The 14,973-nt window shown below is 33.4% G+C and overlaps 1 protein-coding gene across 3 annotated transcripts; it reads left to right on the forward strand.

Moving 5' to 3' along the window:
• The first annotated feature begins 2,672 nt into the window (after nucleotides 1-2,672).
• LOC107434359 (DNA (cytosine-5)-methyltransferase CMT2) lies at nucleotides 2,673-14,912 on the forward strand. 3 transcript variants are annotated; one of them, XM_048464137.2, is made up of 23 exons: nucleotides 2,677-3,609; nucleotides 4,372-4,406; nucleotides 4,490-5,216; nucleotides 5,837-5,871; nucleotides 6,014-6,116; nucleotides 7,006-7,110; nucleotides 7,201-7,320; nucleotides 7,425-7,518; nucleotides 8,374-8,579; nucleotides 8,687-8,752; nucleotides 8,836-9,066; nucleotides 9,549-9,607; nucleotides 9,693-9,759; nucleotides 9,843-10,172; nucleotides 10,644-10,712; nucleotides 10,804-10,890; nucleotides 10,969-11,056; nucleotides 12,384-12,502; nucleotides 12,611-12,712; nucleotides 13,566-13,609; nucleotides 13,697-13,766; nucleotides 13,854-13,957; nucleotides 14,631-14,912. In XM_048464137.2, the coding sequence occupies exons 1-23, from the start codon at nucleotides 2,968-2,970 to the stop codon at nucleotides 14,806-14,808; spliced, it is 3,681 nt and encodes a 1,226-aa protein (XP_048320094.2). In that variant the 5' UTR covers nucleotides 2,677-2,967; the 3' UTR covers nucleotides 14,809-14,912. The 3 variants fall into 3 exon arrangements, 2 of the variants coding, with proteins under 2 accessions (XP_048320094.2, XP_048320095.2); XM_048464138.2 differs by having other exon boundaries at nucleotides 2,679-3,609; nucleotides 4,511-5,216; XR_007238043.2 differs by lacking the exons at nucleotides 13,697-13,766; nucleotides 13,854-13,957; nucleotides 14,631-14,912 and having other exon boundaries at nucleotides 2,673-3,609; nucleotides 12,384-12,525; nucleotides 13,566-13,600.
• Nucleotides 14,913-14,973: the final 61 nt, after the last annotated feature.

Below are 14,973 nucleotides of genomic sequence, written 5' to 3' on the forward strand. Positions count from 1 at the left end.
GTGTTATTACGAGGAGAAAGACATGGGACCAGCTGGTTCTGCGAATTTCCCAATGAGTTTTTTATGTTTGAATTGCCTCGGAATTAATGTACCCTTTCATTTGTTCGTAAAAGGAAAATAGATGGATGGGTATAATATTGGCATCATTCTCAACCCCTCTTATGATAAAGAAGTATCCTTTTAATTTTTTTTTTATTTATATAATATTTTTTTAATATGATTCCCAACCTTATGTTGATGTGATAAGATTTAAAAGTTGCCCCGCTTGTATCTTTAACTGCCTTCTTAGTTATAGGTATTTACAAAAAAAAAATAATAATAAATAAAAAAATAAAAATATTTTTTCTTTAGTTAGCGTTTATTAAAAAAAAAAAAACACTTATGAATTATTATAAGCTCTTTTATTAAAAAAAAAATAGGTCTTTGATTATAAAATAATAAAAACTTATGAATAAAACAAATTTTAAACTTTTTTAAAATTTCTGCTTGAAAGCTTAAAAAAATATAAGTACTTTTTAAATTGACAATCAAACAAAATTTAATTTTTCAATCAAAATTCTTTTTAATTATAGTAAAAGAAGATTTACGACTAATATCCTTTTTTATTTCAGTAATATCAAATGGACTTTTATTACATTATCATTACATATCCCATCAACATTTGAAGTGGTCCAAAATCAAATAAAAGTAGTTTAAATAATTTAATAGATTAATTGATTTTACGTGAACCTCTTTCTATTAATAGTTAATTTATCATATTTTTACAGTTTCTCTTTATGACTATTTAATAAGGTTTTTTAAACTCTTTTTTGTTCGCCTTAATCATCAATATTTAAACATTGCTGTCTCTTGATTGGTTGAAGGGGGAAACTTTATCCTAAATCCAAAAAGTATTATATGATCAAGGACTTATTTATGGTTTGCTGTGTATGAGATGCAAGTAAAGGAATTCATGTATTATTTATTTACAAGTGAAGATAAAAACGAATTTAGCTAGAGATGTGCCTCAAGTCTGAGATTCGGGTTTTTTTTTTTATGTTCTTGAAGCAAAACCACAATTATATGTTATTTCTAATTCCGTCAATATACATGGGACAGCTAGACGCTAAATAACGTGTTTTATAACCAAAACTCAAAGCAAAGCTTACAAAAACGAGGTGGTCTCACAGCCACTCTCCTTGGAAACAAAGGAAGAAAAAATCTTAGGAAAAGAGTTCATAAATAAGGTATCTGTAATGTTATTTCTAATGTATCAATTACAAAAAAAATGAGCTATTAAATTTGTCTTCGTGGGAGACCAAAAGAAGAGCACTTTTTGGAATTTGCTCTTGAGGTATATGATATCCTGGATGATTCCTTTCGTTAACCAATGCGTGAGTTGTAAGTCAGTGTTGTTTAAGTTGAGAATAACGTTTCAGACGTTTGATTCAGACCAAATTTTGAACCACCCTTACTCTTTTGCCAAGATCATACCTTGTAAAATTCCGTAAGCTTTAGTTAGTTCTGGGTTATCCGAAAATAAACAAACAACCATGATTTTTAACATTTCACTATGTTGATCTCTAGCAACTATACCAATTATGCTGGTACAACTTCTGATTACTACATCAGTGTTGATTTTGATGTAATGTGGAGGAGGTTTGTACCATAACATCCTGTTGGAAATGGATAAGGGTCTTGCAAACTTGACGATAGATGCTTTAGCCTCCTTGAATCTTGTCTTCAACCGATCCATTGTGCTCTCCAGAGAGAAAATCTTATTGTCAGACAGAGTACTATTCTTATTATTCACAACTGTTCCAAAATTATAAAGGCATACAGAAAAAAGTCCTCTTGCTCATCAGTGTGTACTGATAGAACACCAATAGAATTAGATAATGAAATCAGCTTCTTATCTAGAGATTTGTCCACAAAAACTTTCCATTTAATACTCCATAGCATGGCAAATCAAATTGCTTTAGTCACTTGACAATGGAAGAACAAATGGCATTGGGATTTGATACACCCGCAACCATAAACACAATCTTTTGTTTCAACCATTGTATTGCGAGAAAATAGAAGTGGTTGCAAGTTCATGATTAGTTAGTTTCCCTAAGAAAAATTTGAATTTTTCATGTATTTTTGAAGACCACAGGTACTTCTGGGATTTTTGTCAATATCTTGTTAGCAACTAATATAGAACCGCCGACAGAAATAATCTATAGCTAGAAAAAATGTTTTTGTAACTTTTTTTAATTAATTCATACTTTCTTTTTTTCAACGTATTTTGTTGTGTAATTTAAGATAAATATAAGACGTTACTGAAACTACTATGACAATACTGATCATATGATTTATGGATTTATTTAAAAATTAAGAAGTGAAATTAAACAACCAGATGAAATAAATACAATAATGCAATGCCATGTGAATATATTTTATTAGATATATAAAAATAACATTTTTCTATATGATTTTAATTTTTCATTAAAATCCTTATATTTTGCCCAAAATTTTAAGTTGTCTAATTCATCCAACTTACATAACTGGACAAGTATCATATCGGAAGGAAAAAAAAAAAAAAAAAAAAAGGGAATGAAAGAAAAATATAATCCCATTGTTTACTGGATGAAGAAAAAAATAATAATTATAATAATAATAAAGAAAAGTATAGTCCCACCCGAACTTTTGAAATAGCGGTGCCGCGTAGAACTCAAAAAATGTTAAGTGCTGCTCCATCCAATCAAATCCCTTCCAGCCCTAAAATTCGAAAAAAAAGAAAAAAAAGAAAAAAAAAGCGGACTCCGCTGCCACGTCAGTATAAGAAAAGCCTGTTTTTCCTCGTGATACTTCGAAAATAGTCAGAGAAGAGTGAGCATCATTTTTATTTTTCACTTTTTACCCATTTTGGTTTCGGTTTTGGATTCTGGATTCGGATTCCCCCTCGTGCCGTCACTGTCGTTCTCCGAAATTGAAAACTAGATCTCAATGACACCTCCTCCAACATCCGAATCCAAATCCGAATCCGTCGGATCCAAATCCGAATCCCTGATAGTTATCGGAGAGGAGGAGGAGGAGGATATAGCGGATGAGGAAGATCGACCAAAGCCATTGAACATGTACCACCCGAATTCGTCGGCGGACAAGATTTCGTTGAGGAAGTCCCCGAGGTTGAATCCGATTCCTAAAGAGCTTAAACCGAGAAATGTAGCTAGAAAATGGCGTTATGTGGGTCCCGAGATGCGTCAGAGGAGGTCGCCGAGACTATCTACGGGCGCAAATGGCAATGCAGAGACGAGTCAGCGTGAATTGGCCGATTCTCCAGCTAAGAAGTTGAAAATGAATTCTCCGGCGATGAATTCCGGCGTTGAGTTCGCCAGGAAGTCTACCAGATTCGCGTCGCCTGTGGTTGTTGTGTCTGGAGGTCATGCAATTGGCAATGCCGTGACCATTTTGAGTGAGTTGGCCGATTCTGCGGCCAAGAGGGAAACTAAGAGAGTTAAGATGGAGTATGGAAATTGTGGTTGGAGAGATGTCGCCGCTGAGTTTGTGAGGAGGTCTCCGAGATTCTCGACGTCTGTGATTGCGGCTGATATTGGGAAATCCATGTCCGACTTCGTTAGGGTTCGCGTGCGTAAATTTCATTTTTCTTTTTGCCCCTTTTTGTCTTGGTCAATTTGTTTTCGTTTTATTATCATTATTATTATATTTTCCTATGATTATTTAATATTTACCTTGCACAGCTTTTGGTTACCTTAAAGATTAAAAATTTCACTTACAAAATTATATATTGTTGTATAAAAATTTAATTTTGTAAAATTTTTGTTTTATGTATAATCAAATGCATTAAGTTACATTTTTTTGAAACTTAACCTGTCAACTCTGCTGTTGGATTTTGTGCATCGAAATTCATCCCTTGTTAACGATTTTGCTTATTTATTGTAAGAGAAAAAAGGGACGGAATAATTACTCTATTTAGCAATTTTCTTATTCATTTGTTAATTTTAATTTGTTTATTTAAAATTATTTTTTTGGGTGAAAAATTTAAAATTAGGTGTTGCTCAAAGAAATTTGTTTATCTTTTATTTATTTATTTCTGTGAAATTTAGTTTTTTTGTCACCGCACTGAGTTATTATAACAATTAATGAGGACTAGATTGGTACGTTAATCCATTTATTAGGATAAGATAAGTATTTTAAAATTTTTATTAAAAAAGATTTAAAGAAGAGATGCTTCTTGAAGTTGTTGTTAAAGGATGTGACAAAAAATTAGTCTGGTTATTTTAATGACTTATTAGGCTTCTAAAATGGATACCCAAGATGCATTAAATGCCATATGCATATCATCTTTTTTCATAATTTAAGTCCTAACCAAAATTTTTTGTCGTGCAGAGTCAAAAGTCCAAGAGTCAAAACTTGAAACCAAAGTGAGTAACATTTACAAACATATTTCTTTACTTGTTTTCATGGTTGTCTAATTCTTTAATTCATTTTCACTGCAAGCTTAAAGTTTGCGTATTTACCATTACAGTGGTAAGGAAGAAGAAAAAGATTCAACTTTGGAATGCTTCGAAGAGGAATGCCGAAGGAGGTCTCCCGGACCGACCTTGACTCAATCTGGAATTGATAGTGGCTTTTCAAAAGCTTCCATGCAGAAGATCTCAATGAAAAAAGTTGTATCACCTAAGAATGGCTCTGTCGAACCCTTGTCCTCAAAATCATTAAATCTGACAACTATTTCAATAAAAAAAAGGGAAAAGCATCCTTTACCAAGAGAACTGACATTGAATGGAAATTGTGATACTGTACCAATGCTGTTAAAATGTTATGAAACCCAGTTCTTTGGTGAGAAACAAGTGAGAAGGTCCCCAAGGTTGGTGTCAGCAACTAAAAATGGTGTTGGTGAAGATGTGAAAATGGATATGGAAACACTGGATGAAACTTCCACCAGATCTACTGGATGTTCCTCCTCTTTGGCCATAGCTGAAAGAATCAGAACTAACTCCAACGGGGAACACTTGCAGTGTCCAAGAGGAGTGACTGATGCTGAAAATGTTATACCCAAGTGTACTTCGGCTAATTTGCTTGAGTCATATGAAAAGCAGCATCCAGAGAAAATTAGAACACAGATATCTTCAAAGAACAAACAGAAGAGTGGAGATTGCACCTTCTTCATTGGAGATCCAGTTCCCAATGAGGAAGCTCAAGAAAGGTGGCGTTGGCGTTATGAATTGAAGGTGATTGACTGGTTTTTAATTATTTTTTCATCTCTTTGATTTGAACTTCATATGCAATTAATGTTCAATAATTTGTTATGAACATGTTTAACTTTTCATTATTTTGGTAGGTTCTTGTTTACCTAGATGGCTTTTCCATGTCATTAGATCAGTAAAGATATTTTTCTCCTTCTTCTTTGTATCATTTATTTATATTTATTATTAGTATTTTTTTTAATATATATTTGCTGTTTAAGTGTAACATAAAATGCAACTTCTATGATTATTTTTGGTTGGTCGATTAATTATCAGCTTTAATTAGATGGCAAGAAATACTGAAAAAAATTGTTATTTGGAGTCTTAGATTAGTTTATGGCAGGGTCAGTTGTAAGTCTGCATTTATGATCAGGTAACCTGCAGCTTCATTATTATTTATTTATTTACCTAAATTTTACATCGCCTTAATGAAGTAATTGGATCTTTGACTTCCTCAATTCACAGAGTAGGCTATGTTCAAGAAAAGAAGCCAAGTTTTAAATAGAAAGTTCTATACATGTCATTAGTAATGATTCACTGTTCAATCTTCTTTAAATTTCACGAAATTGTAGAATTTTCTGATTTTGCTATTTCAAGTTTTGCAGAGTAAAAGACCAAACGCTCAAACCTTGAAGTTAAAGTAAGCACTATTCGACTGGCAAAAGTTTTTTTTTTTTTTTTTTTTTAAATTAATTTTTTGTATCCTTTGCTAGATTCAATGCTGTCCACTTTACTGCTTTATTATATTTTTTAACTTTGTAATATCGTGAATGCTTTTGTAGTGATGATGATGAAGATGAGGTAGTTCTAGATGTGGAATGCCATTTTGCTCAAGCTAAAATTCATAATAACATTTTTAGTCTTGGAGATTGTGCATATATACAGGTAATTTCTCTTTAATTAAGAGCTTATATTAAAAGTGATATTTATTTTCAGTATGCAATTCATACAGTTGTTTTCTTTCTGTGATTTGTACCACTACATTTTGTCATTTAGCATAATTTTAACTTTTACACTATTAATTCTTTATAGTTTGTTGGTACAAAAATGTGCTTTCCTTTGTTTGAGGTTGCGGATTCAATGCTACTTTTTATCCTTTTCATGCTGCTTTCTATTATTAGCAGTTTAACTCGGTAAGAAATAATGGTGGTTGAACTTTTAATGGAGTAACATGGAATATGACCCTAACACATTTTTCCAAATGTCATCATATTTGAGGTTAATCTTGCTTTATTACACCATTAACAGGCCATGGAGGAAAATATAATGTCATGATGAGTCACTTTAGCTGCATTATGCATTTAGATGCTGGCGGTTTATAGAATTGAATGGAAAACAAAGCAGTTATTCAAGCTTATCTCCTAGCAGATAGATAGTTAGGTGCCATTGATCCCTCAGAGTCATAGTTTATTAGGTAATTACCAGCCAAATTGAGTGGTAAGGCTCAATTGCTTAGTTCAGTGCATGTGTTCTTAATAATGGTTATCAAGGGTTGACATGGTTTACAGTTTCATCTTAAAGACTCTTTTTCTTTTTCTAATGGTGAGCTGCAGTATTATAGGTGTACATCAACAACTTTTCTCTTTCTTTAATCTATTTGTTTGTTCATATTTTTTGGTGGTTGAGATTTGGGTGTGGTGGTAGGGCTTACTTATATGGAGCAATCTTCCAAGAGATTATTATTTCTGTATCCATGTGATAAGAGTTGTCCGTAATTGTCCACTTCTTAAAATAATCATATCAAGGTTGATTTAACTGTTAAGCATCATTTCAGGGTGATGAGAAACAAAAGCATGTTGGCAGAATCATAGAATTTTTCAGAACAACCAGTGGAGAAGAATATTTCAGGGTCCAGTGGTTTTATAGAGTAGAGGATACAGTGAGTTAATAAATCTTTGTTGAAGTTTACCTGATCATATCCTTTAACACGTCCTACTAATTATTTTTCTTGTATTGTTTTTGTCCCCAGATCATCAAAGAAGAGGGTGCTTTTCATGATAAGAGACGGTTATTCTATTCTACCGTAATGAATGACAATTTAATAGATTGCATCATTTCAAAAGTTAATGTTTCACAGTTATCACCTAGGGTATAATCCAAATTTTTTTCTGTATTAAACCGCTTTTTCTTCACTTAAATGTTACACTTTCAATGCATTGGATTCCTTCTTCAGTATTTTTTGATTTGTTGCAGGTAGGTGTAAAATTAAACTCTATTTCTCCATCTGATTTCTATTATGATATGGAATACTGTGTCGATTATTCAACATTTCGTTCCTTGGTGATGGGTAAGTAATTTCAACTTTTAGATAATAAACACAACAGTTTGTCTTCCTGGAATTTTCCACATATAGATAGATAAATAGGCATGGTCTATGCACATGACATAATATTGGATGCATAACACAATAGAACTGGAGAAATTCATGCATAGCTACTTGGAGCATGTGAAAGCCATAAGATATAGATAGTTGTCTTTTCCATTTCTAGATCCTTAAGCCTTGCTGCTAGGCATGTTATTTGCTAAGCTGCCTGATGTTTAGCCTGGGTTGTAGTCTAGGAAGGTTCCCCACTCCCAATCATAGATTAAACTTGATTTAGCGTCATCACATGATTGTTTCTTAGATGAAAAATTATTGTTTTCAAACCAAGTTCGTATTTAGCCAAAGCAGATAGTATTTTACCTTTCTGTTAAATGTTTATTATGTTAGCTTGACATGCATAGTTGGATTCTGAGTCTCATCGTTGGTTAACATGACGGTAGAGCGTAGTTGTTTGTGCGGTCTTATGTTCAAACCGTGTATCGTTTACAAAATCTAAATTATGTTGTTCTCATCCATACTTTATCCTTAAGAAGCATAAAAACTCTAGGATTGCATTTAAAATTTTGTTCTTGCCTCAAGATTAAATCATATTGAATGTCTTATGTACAAAAGACAATAACAATTATATATTTAATGCAATCCGAGTTGCACCATTAACCCTAAACAGTTATGTGGCTTTTCTATATTTGTATAGTTTCTGTCCCTAACAGGTTTACTAAAAATTTACTTAAAATGTAAAAATTTGTCAGGGAATCTAAAGTTTTTGCTGAATGCCAAAATCTAATGCTTGACATAACCTAGTTGTCTATTTTGCTTCAGATGACTCTAGATATAATCATTACATGGCAACTCCAAGTGGAATTGAGACAGTCACTACAACAGGCACATCACCTTCTTTGAAAAATAAGGCTGCTACCAAAAATTACACTGAAGAATTAGCGCTTTTAGATCTGTATTGTGGTTGTGGTGGCATGTCAACTGGATTGTGTCTTGGTGCCAAACTTTCTAGTGTTAATCTAGTGACAGTATGTGATGTGTACTTCTAATTTCATTTTTTTTGGGGTGAGTCTTACTTCCCATCCTTGGCCTTAAGATGTTCTGTATCTTATTTATCTCTTTCCTTTTCATTTAGAGATGGGCCCTTGATAGCGATGAGTCTGCGTGTGAGAGCTTAAAGTTAAATCATCCACGGACACATGTGAGTATATCCTGTCAATAGTTTGGTCAGTGGCCAAATCTGCACTGTTTGGGTGTTCTCTAAAACACTATTTCTCTTTGTAGGTCAGGAATGAAGCTGCCGAGGACTTTCTAGAACTATTGAGGGAATGGGAAAAACTGTGCAAACGTTACAAGTTAAATGATGTTGAGAGGACATGTCTATCACGATCAGAAACATCAGCATTAGCTGAAAAGGAAGATAAGGTTTTTACTCGGGAATTTGAAGTTTCAAGACTAGTTGATATTTGTTATGGTGACCCCAATAAGACCGGCAAGCGTGGACTAAATTTTAAGGTAAATAATACATACCTAGAACACCTGTAAAGTGGTTGAAAGAATGAATTTCCTCCGTCTCCATTTTAGCAAAATATTCATTTGCTTCCTGTTGCTTATGGCTCTAAATGGACTTAAAACAGAATACTGTATGCGTTTGTTCTTACGAAGGTTCAATAATTTTTGTAATTGAAAATCTTACTAATGACACAACATATGTTGATAAACTGTATTAATGTAAGTAACAATAATTATTTTGCATATGTTTACAAGATGTTGGCTAGGTTTTTTCTTTGCTAATGTAAGGAAACCATAGTAATGAAGCTTTGGCCGTAATAATTTTTAACTGAATATGCAGATTTATAGTTAAGCATGTTTGTGTAGTCAAGTTTCCTATTTCATGCCAGTTCTTTGGGAACTTGACTAATATTCATATTCATTAACTCTTGTTTGATATTGTAGTTTTGGTGAAGATGATTTTCTACTCTTAGCTGTTTCGTTAGGTGCACTGGAAGGGTTATAGTAGCAGTGAAGATACATGGGAGCCAGTTGAAGGGTTAAGGTACTATAACCTGCTGATAAAGATTTGATTTTATCTAAAGGCTAAAGGGAAAAGGATAAATGTTTTTTCATGTGTATTTTATCAGAAATTGCCAAGAAAGGTTACGAGAGTTTGTAAGAAATGGGATGAAATTGAAGATCTTGCCACTTCCAGTGAGTACTTTTGACCATTAAAATTTTAAATTATTGTTTTCACGTTGCTTCAGACGAGATTCTTATGAATAAATATATTCCAGGGTAGTGCTGATGTTATCTGCGGGGGTCCTCCTTGCCAAGGAATTAGTGGCTACAATCGCTTTAGAAACATTGATTCCCCTTTAGAGGATGAAAGAAATCGACAGATAATAGTCTTCATGGACATTGTAAAGTTTTTGAAGCCAAGGTATGTGTTGATGGAAAATGTGCCTGACATTTTGAGATTTGATAAGGCTTCCCTTGGAAGATATGCCATAAGTCGTTTGGTGCATATGAAGTACCAAGCAAGACTTGGAATGATTGCTGCTGGCTGTTATGGCCTTCCACAATTCCGGTTACGTGTTTTCTTGTGGGGTGCTCATCATAGTGAGGTGAATTTTTTTCTTTTATCTTAGTCCACATTAAGATGATTAATCAATGAGGAAAAAATACTGATCCTTTTATTATGGGCTGATTACATATCACCAGAATATGTTTCAATGTTAAAATTGGCCCATTGGTAAAAGGGAAGTTTACATGCTTCCTTTCCCAAATTGCCAGGGCTATTTCACTGCAATCATCGCTAAATTGTACTCTAGTAATCTGAAAAAAATAATAACAATAATAATATTGGTATTAATAGATCGCAGTGGTAGAGACTCATACACAAAAAGGTGATTCTTATGATAGAGACTCAAATGCAAAAGGGTGATTCTTATTTTTCCTGCATATTAAGTTTATCACTAGTTCTACATTAGATGAATCAAACTTATCCAACATCATAATTCTACTTGTATTAAGGACTTTCTCTCCATGAGGTGATCAAGAGGATCTACATGACTTTTCTTTATTGTCTCTTGCAGAATCTACCCCAATTTCCACTTCCTACACATGATGTAGTTGTTAGATACTGGCCTCCAGCTGAGTTTGAGGTACTGGTTATTTCATTTGCTAGAATTTTTGGAACATTGAGACTGTATTTTTCTTCCACAATTAATTTTAACTTTGTTACTTCATTTGCAGCGCAACACCGTTGCTTATGATGAAGACCAGCCGCGTGAACTGGAAAATGCTGTAGTTCTTCAAGATGCCATCTCTGAGCTTCCAGCTGTACTCTTGTGATTTTTACTTTATTTGTTAGCTGCTTTATTAAGCTCTACAGACTTCTAATCTAGTTTGAGCTTGTAGGTTACAAATGATGAAACACGTGAAGAAATGCCATACCAAAATCCTCCAGAAACAGAATTTCAAAGATTTATAAGGTCGACAAAATTCGGTAATGTCAATCTTCTACTGCATAATTGTAGAAGTTGATATTTATTTGACAATTTATAATGTTAACTTACTTCCTACATTATCAATGTGACATTCTGATTCCCTTCTCTCCACTCCTAAATCTTGGTTCACGAATAACGTGGTTTTATCCACTACTCAGCTTTCTTACTTTTGATGTCTGCGATAAGCTTCTTGAATTATGAATATGCTAATTTCTAATTCTACCCAAAAAAAAAAAAAAGAAAAAAATTATTCTTTTTCTAATTAGATCAAGAATACACTGGTTGGAGAAACCTCTGTTTGATCATAAGTGAGTTAAAATATCATACTTGAGATGTCTTGGATATGTAATTTTGTTTGAGAAATCTTAATACTGCTTTGGCATAGTCTTTCTCTTGAGGTAGATATTTTTTTGGTAATTCCTCTTTAGGTTATTGTTGCTAAGGTAGTAATCCATCTCTTAAGCTACTTATAGCTTGCTGCTGAACTCCATTATTTTGTCCTATGTTTCTGCTTTTTATGCATGTGGTGTTTCAGCTCATTGAAAAAAAATATGTTTAACATTTATTTGACATCTTTTAGGTCAGAAATTATTTTTCAATTTGTGCCCACCTTTCATCGTGCCACCTGATATTGATGTCCAAAATGTTTTATTTTGTGTCAGTTCTGCATCCATTTAAGGTATTACAAGTATAGCTTTCATGAACTTCCATTTTCACACCTGCTGACTTTAAAATTATTCCTCCACAAGTACCTCTGATAGTACGTCTTGAATTATGCCAACCTAAACTTATTACTCTAATGTTTCATCTTTCACAGTTGGGCTTTACTTGTGGGTAAGGTCAGAGTGCATAAGGCATGAGAGGGTACAAGAATATAATGGTAATAGGATAATTATGCTTGAGAAGAATATGATAAAATTGTAAGGATAATATGCAAAAGAAGAAAAGAAATTGGTAGACAGCAAACTGCTTCCTGCACATGCTCTAAGTTGGCTTTCTAGAGATTCTTGAAGTTGGTTTCTTAGAGGTGCTCAAGTTTTGGGCTTCACTGTCTTAGTGGGTTTTTTGAGATGTTGACAAACATCTCAATCTCAAAGTAGGCCGTTTATGACCGCTTCAAATGGAAGTTTGTTTCTTTGAGCTGTACAAAGGGCACAGTGTTTTAGCTGCTACTTATTATGCCCAATAAAATGGATTATCGATTGATTGTTTGATTCTGTATTTATTCAGAACTCATAAGTATTATATTTCAATAAGTTTCTTATTCTGGTCTTTCAGTACAAATTATTGTGTATATGTTTCATTTTGTTTTTCTCTCTTTTCTAGAGATGACTGGTTCTGCTGTAGATGGCACAAAAGAAGCAGAATTTTTACTGTATGATCATCGAGCTTATCAATTGAATGTTGATGACTTTTTAAGAGTTTGTCAAATCCCAAAAAGAAAGGTTGGAAAAATATGACTTTACAGGTTGGATGAATACATTGCAATATACTTCTCTCAGTTCTAAACTTTTTTTGACGGTTTGTTGCTTCTAATTGTAATCAATTTTCAGGGAGCAAATTTCAGGGACCTCCCTGGTGTTATTGTAGGAGGTGATAATGTCGCTAGGCGGGATCCATATAATAATGCATTATTGCCATCTGGAAAGTCATTGGTAAGAAATTTTCTCCTTTTGCTGATATAAAGATTATATAACATGGTACCAAAGTTTTATGTCCTGTCTTGATATTCCTGTCATGGTGATTTCACAGCCCAAAAAGGGCAAGACTTGTATGCTCACATGCTAAATGTTGCTTCTAATTTAGTTTGTTTGGCCGAGAAACACGTATCTGGGCTGATATATGAATCAATGCTAATAGTGATGAATTTCTTCATATTCTCCTTCTATCTGATTAAATTCCATATAATAATAATAATCATGTAAAATAGAAATCTTGTTATAAGTTAAAATCAATGCTAAAAGCTGAAGCTGTTAAAAAGAGCCCATCTATATATATGAAGCTAACACAAACACATAATAACATTCCCCTCTGTGTGTGCAAACAAATTAAATAAGGCCTTAGACATGCAAAACAATGGTGGTAAAAAACAAGGACAAGGACCAGAAGGATTAAGATGAATTAGAGAACTTGAGCTCTTTGTTAAGTTACCATAAATTCCTAATACTTGCTGTTAGGGAGTGGGTACTTTGTATATCAAGATAATGCATAGTCATGCTAACACCATCCTCCTGGATACTCTGTGTAGATCAATGCATTACAGTAATACTTCCGCTAAACTGAATATGGTCAATTTGCTTTTGTGTATATGAATGAGTAGGGAGGCAAAGACTCTTAAATGAAATTATTGTGCCAATCTATTACATATGGTAGTACAAAATAAAATCAACTAAAGTGAAATTGAAACAATAGAAATTTGTGGGATAGACTATTCGCATTCTGGTTCATAACATTTGTCCTAGTGGAAGGAGGTTGACGTGTACTGATTTCCATTTCATTTGCCATTAGGTACCAGATTTTGCCTTCACTTTTGAGCAAGGAAAGTCTAAGAGGTTAGTTATCTTCGACTCTTATCCTTTCTGCAACTTATTCATGTCATATCTTTTGTTTTTGTGTCTAATTTCTAGACATGTTTATAGACCGTATGCAAGGTTATGGTGGGATGAGACAGTGCCCACCGTAGTGACAGTACCAAATTGTCATAATCAGGTCTGGCTCTTTTTCTTCTTCTTTTCCCTAATTATCATGGAATCAATTCTCATGGGTGACGTTGTAATCTTTTTGAAACCTTTTTAGACAGCATTACATCCAGATCAGGACCGAATTCTAACAATACGAGAATATGCAAGGTTGCAAGGGTTTCCTGATTATTATAGATTCTGTGGAACGATTAAACAAAGGTATGACCCCTCTATTCTTCTCCTGAATATGGCAGCTAATATAGATAAAAGCACAGTTACAGGTAATTATGAAAAGAGGATGTCAATTTTCTACTTTACATTGTACTGATCTGCAATTTCATATCTATTCTGCAAAGCTTTGGTTTTTTGTTTTGTTTTGTTTTTTATTTTTATTTTTTAATCTGTTTTCTTCATTTCCTTTAGAGACAATCTCTTAGGAAGAGAAGCAGTTATTTTGTAGTTGCTTGATATTTTTTTGGTGTGTATTTCACTGCTTTTGCAGTTGCTGAAGATTTGAATGATGATGAAACCAAAGTAAGAAAATGATGTACTTAGAGAAGAATGAATCCTGAAAAGGCTAAAACTAAATTAAACTTTCTATGAGAATTGGGAATAATGCATGTCTTGACTTGTAAAAAAGGTTTAGCATGTTTTTTGGCATAGGGAATATATTGGAGCTTGATCAAAATGGTCCAAAACATCTTTGTTCTGTGCAATGAGCACGGTTGAATTGCTAGAAGTCATAGATAAACAAAAGCTAGTTTTAGATAAGAAAATTGCCTTTTTTCAGTTTTCGGATTTCCAGTGTTTAATCATAATACCCTGCCTAAAGTTTACTAATGTTCCGAAAAAGAATTTGAGTCCATTGGAGTATTTCTTTTTCTTCATGCAGGTACTGTCAGCTCGGAAATGCGGTGGCGGTTCCAGTTGCCCGAGCATTAGGTTATGCCTTGGGATTGGCAATTCAGAAGCGCAGTGGCAATGAACCTCTCATGACTCTCCCCTCTAAGTTTTCTCATTCAAATTATTTCCAATTGGAAAAGGTTTTGTCTCAAGAGACTGACCAGTAGTTTTAGGCCGCATCAACTTTAATTTTAGCCCTAGGTCAGAAAAACTGTTGGCCTCTTTAATTAAATGACTATTTTTTTATATTTAAATAATATTAATTACTGCATGTTTACCTTAATAAATATTTTCCTTGCTTCGAATATCGTTGAAGATGTTTGGCTTGAATA

The sequence above is a fragment of the Ziziphus jujuba genome, chromosome 6, assembly GCF_031755915.1.
Source record: "Ziziphus jujuba cultivar Dongzao chromosome 6, ASM3175591v1".
Lineage (NCBI taxonomy): Eukaryota > Viridiplantae > Streptophyta > Magnoliopsida > Rosales > Rhamnaceae > Ziziphus > Ziziphus jujuba.

What these genes read in the sequence shown, in the direction of transcription:
- LOC107434359 (XM_048464137.2), top strand. Translation starts at nt 2,968, where the DNA reads ATGACACCTCCTCCAACATCCGAATCCAAATCCGAATCCGTCGGATCC. An exon ending in TGAAGATCTTGCCACTTCCA is followed by an intron (nt 9,760 to 9,842) that starts GTGAGTACTTTT and finishes AATATATTCCAG; the next exon opens with GGTAGTGCTGATGTTATCTG. An exon ending in TGTGGAACGATTAAACAAAG is followed by an intron (nt 13,958 to 14,630) that starts GTATGACCCCTC and finishes TTCTTCATGCAG; the next exon opens with GTACTGTCAGCTCGGAAATG.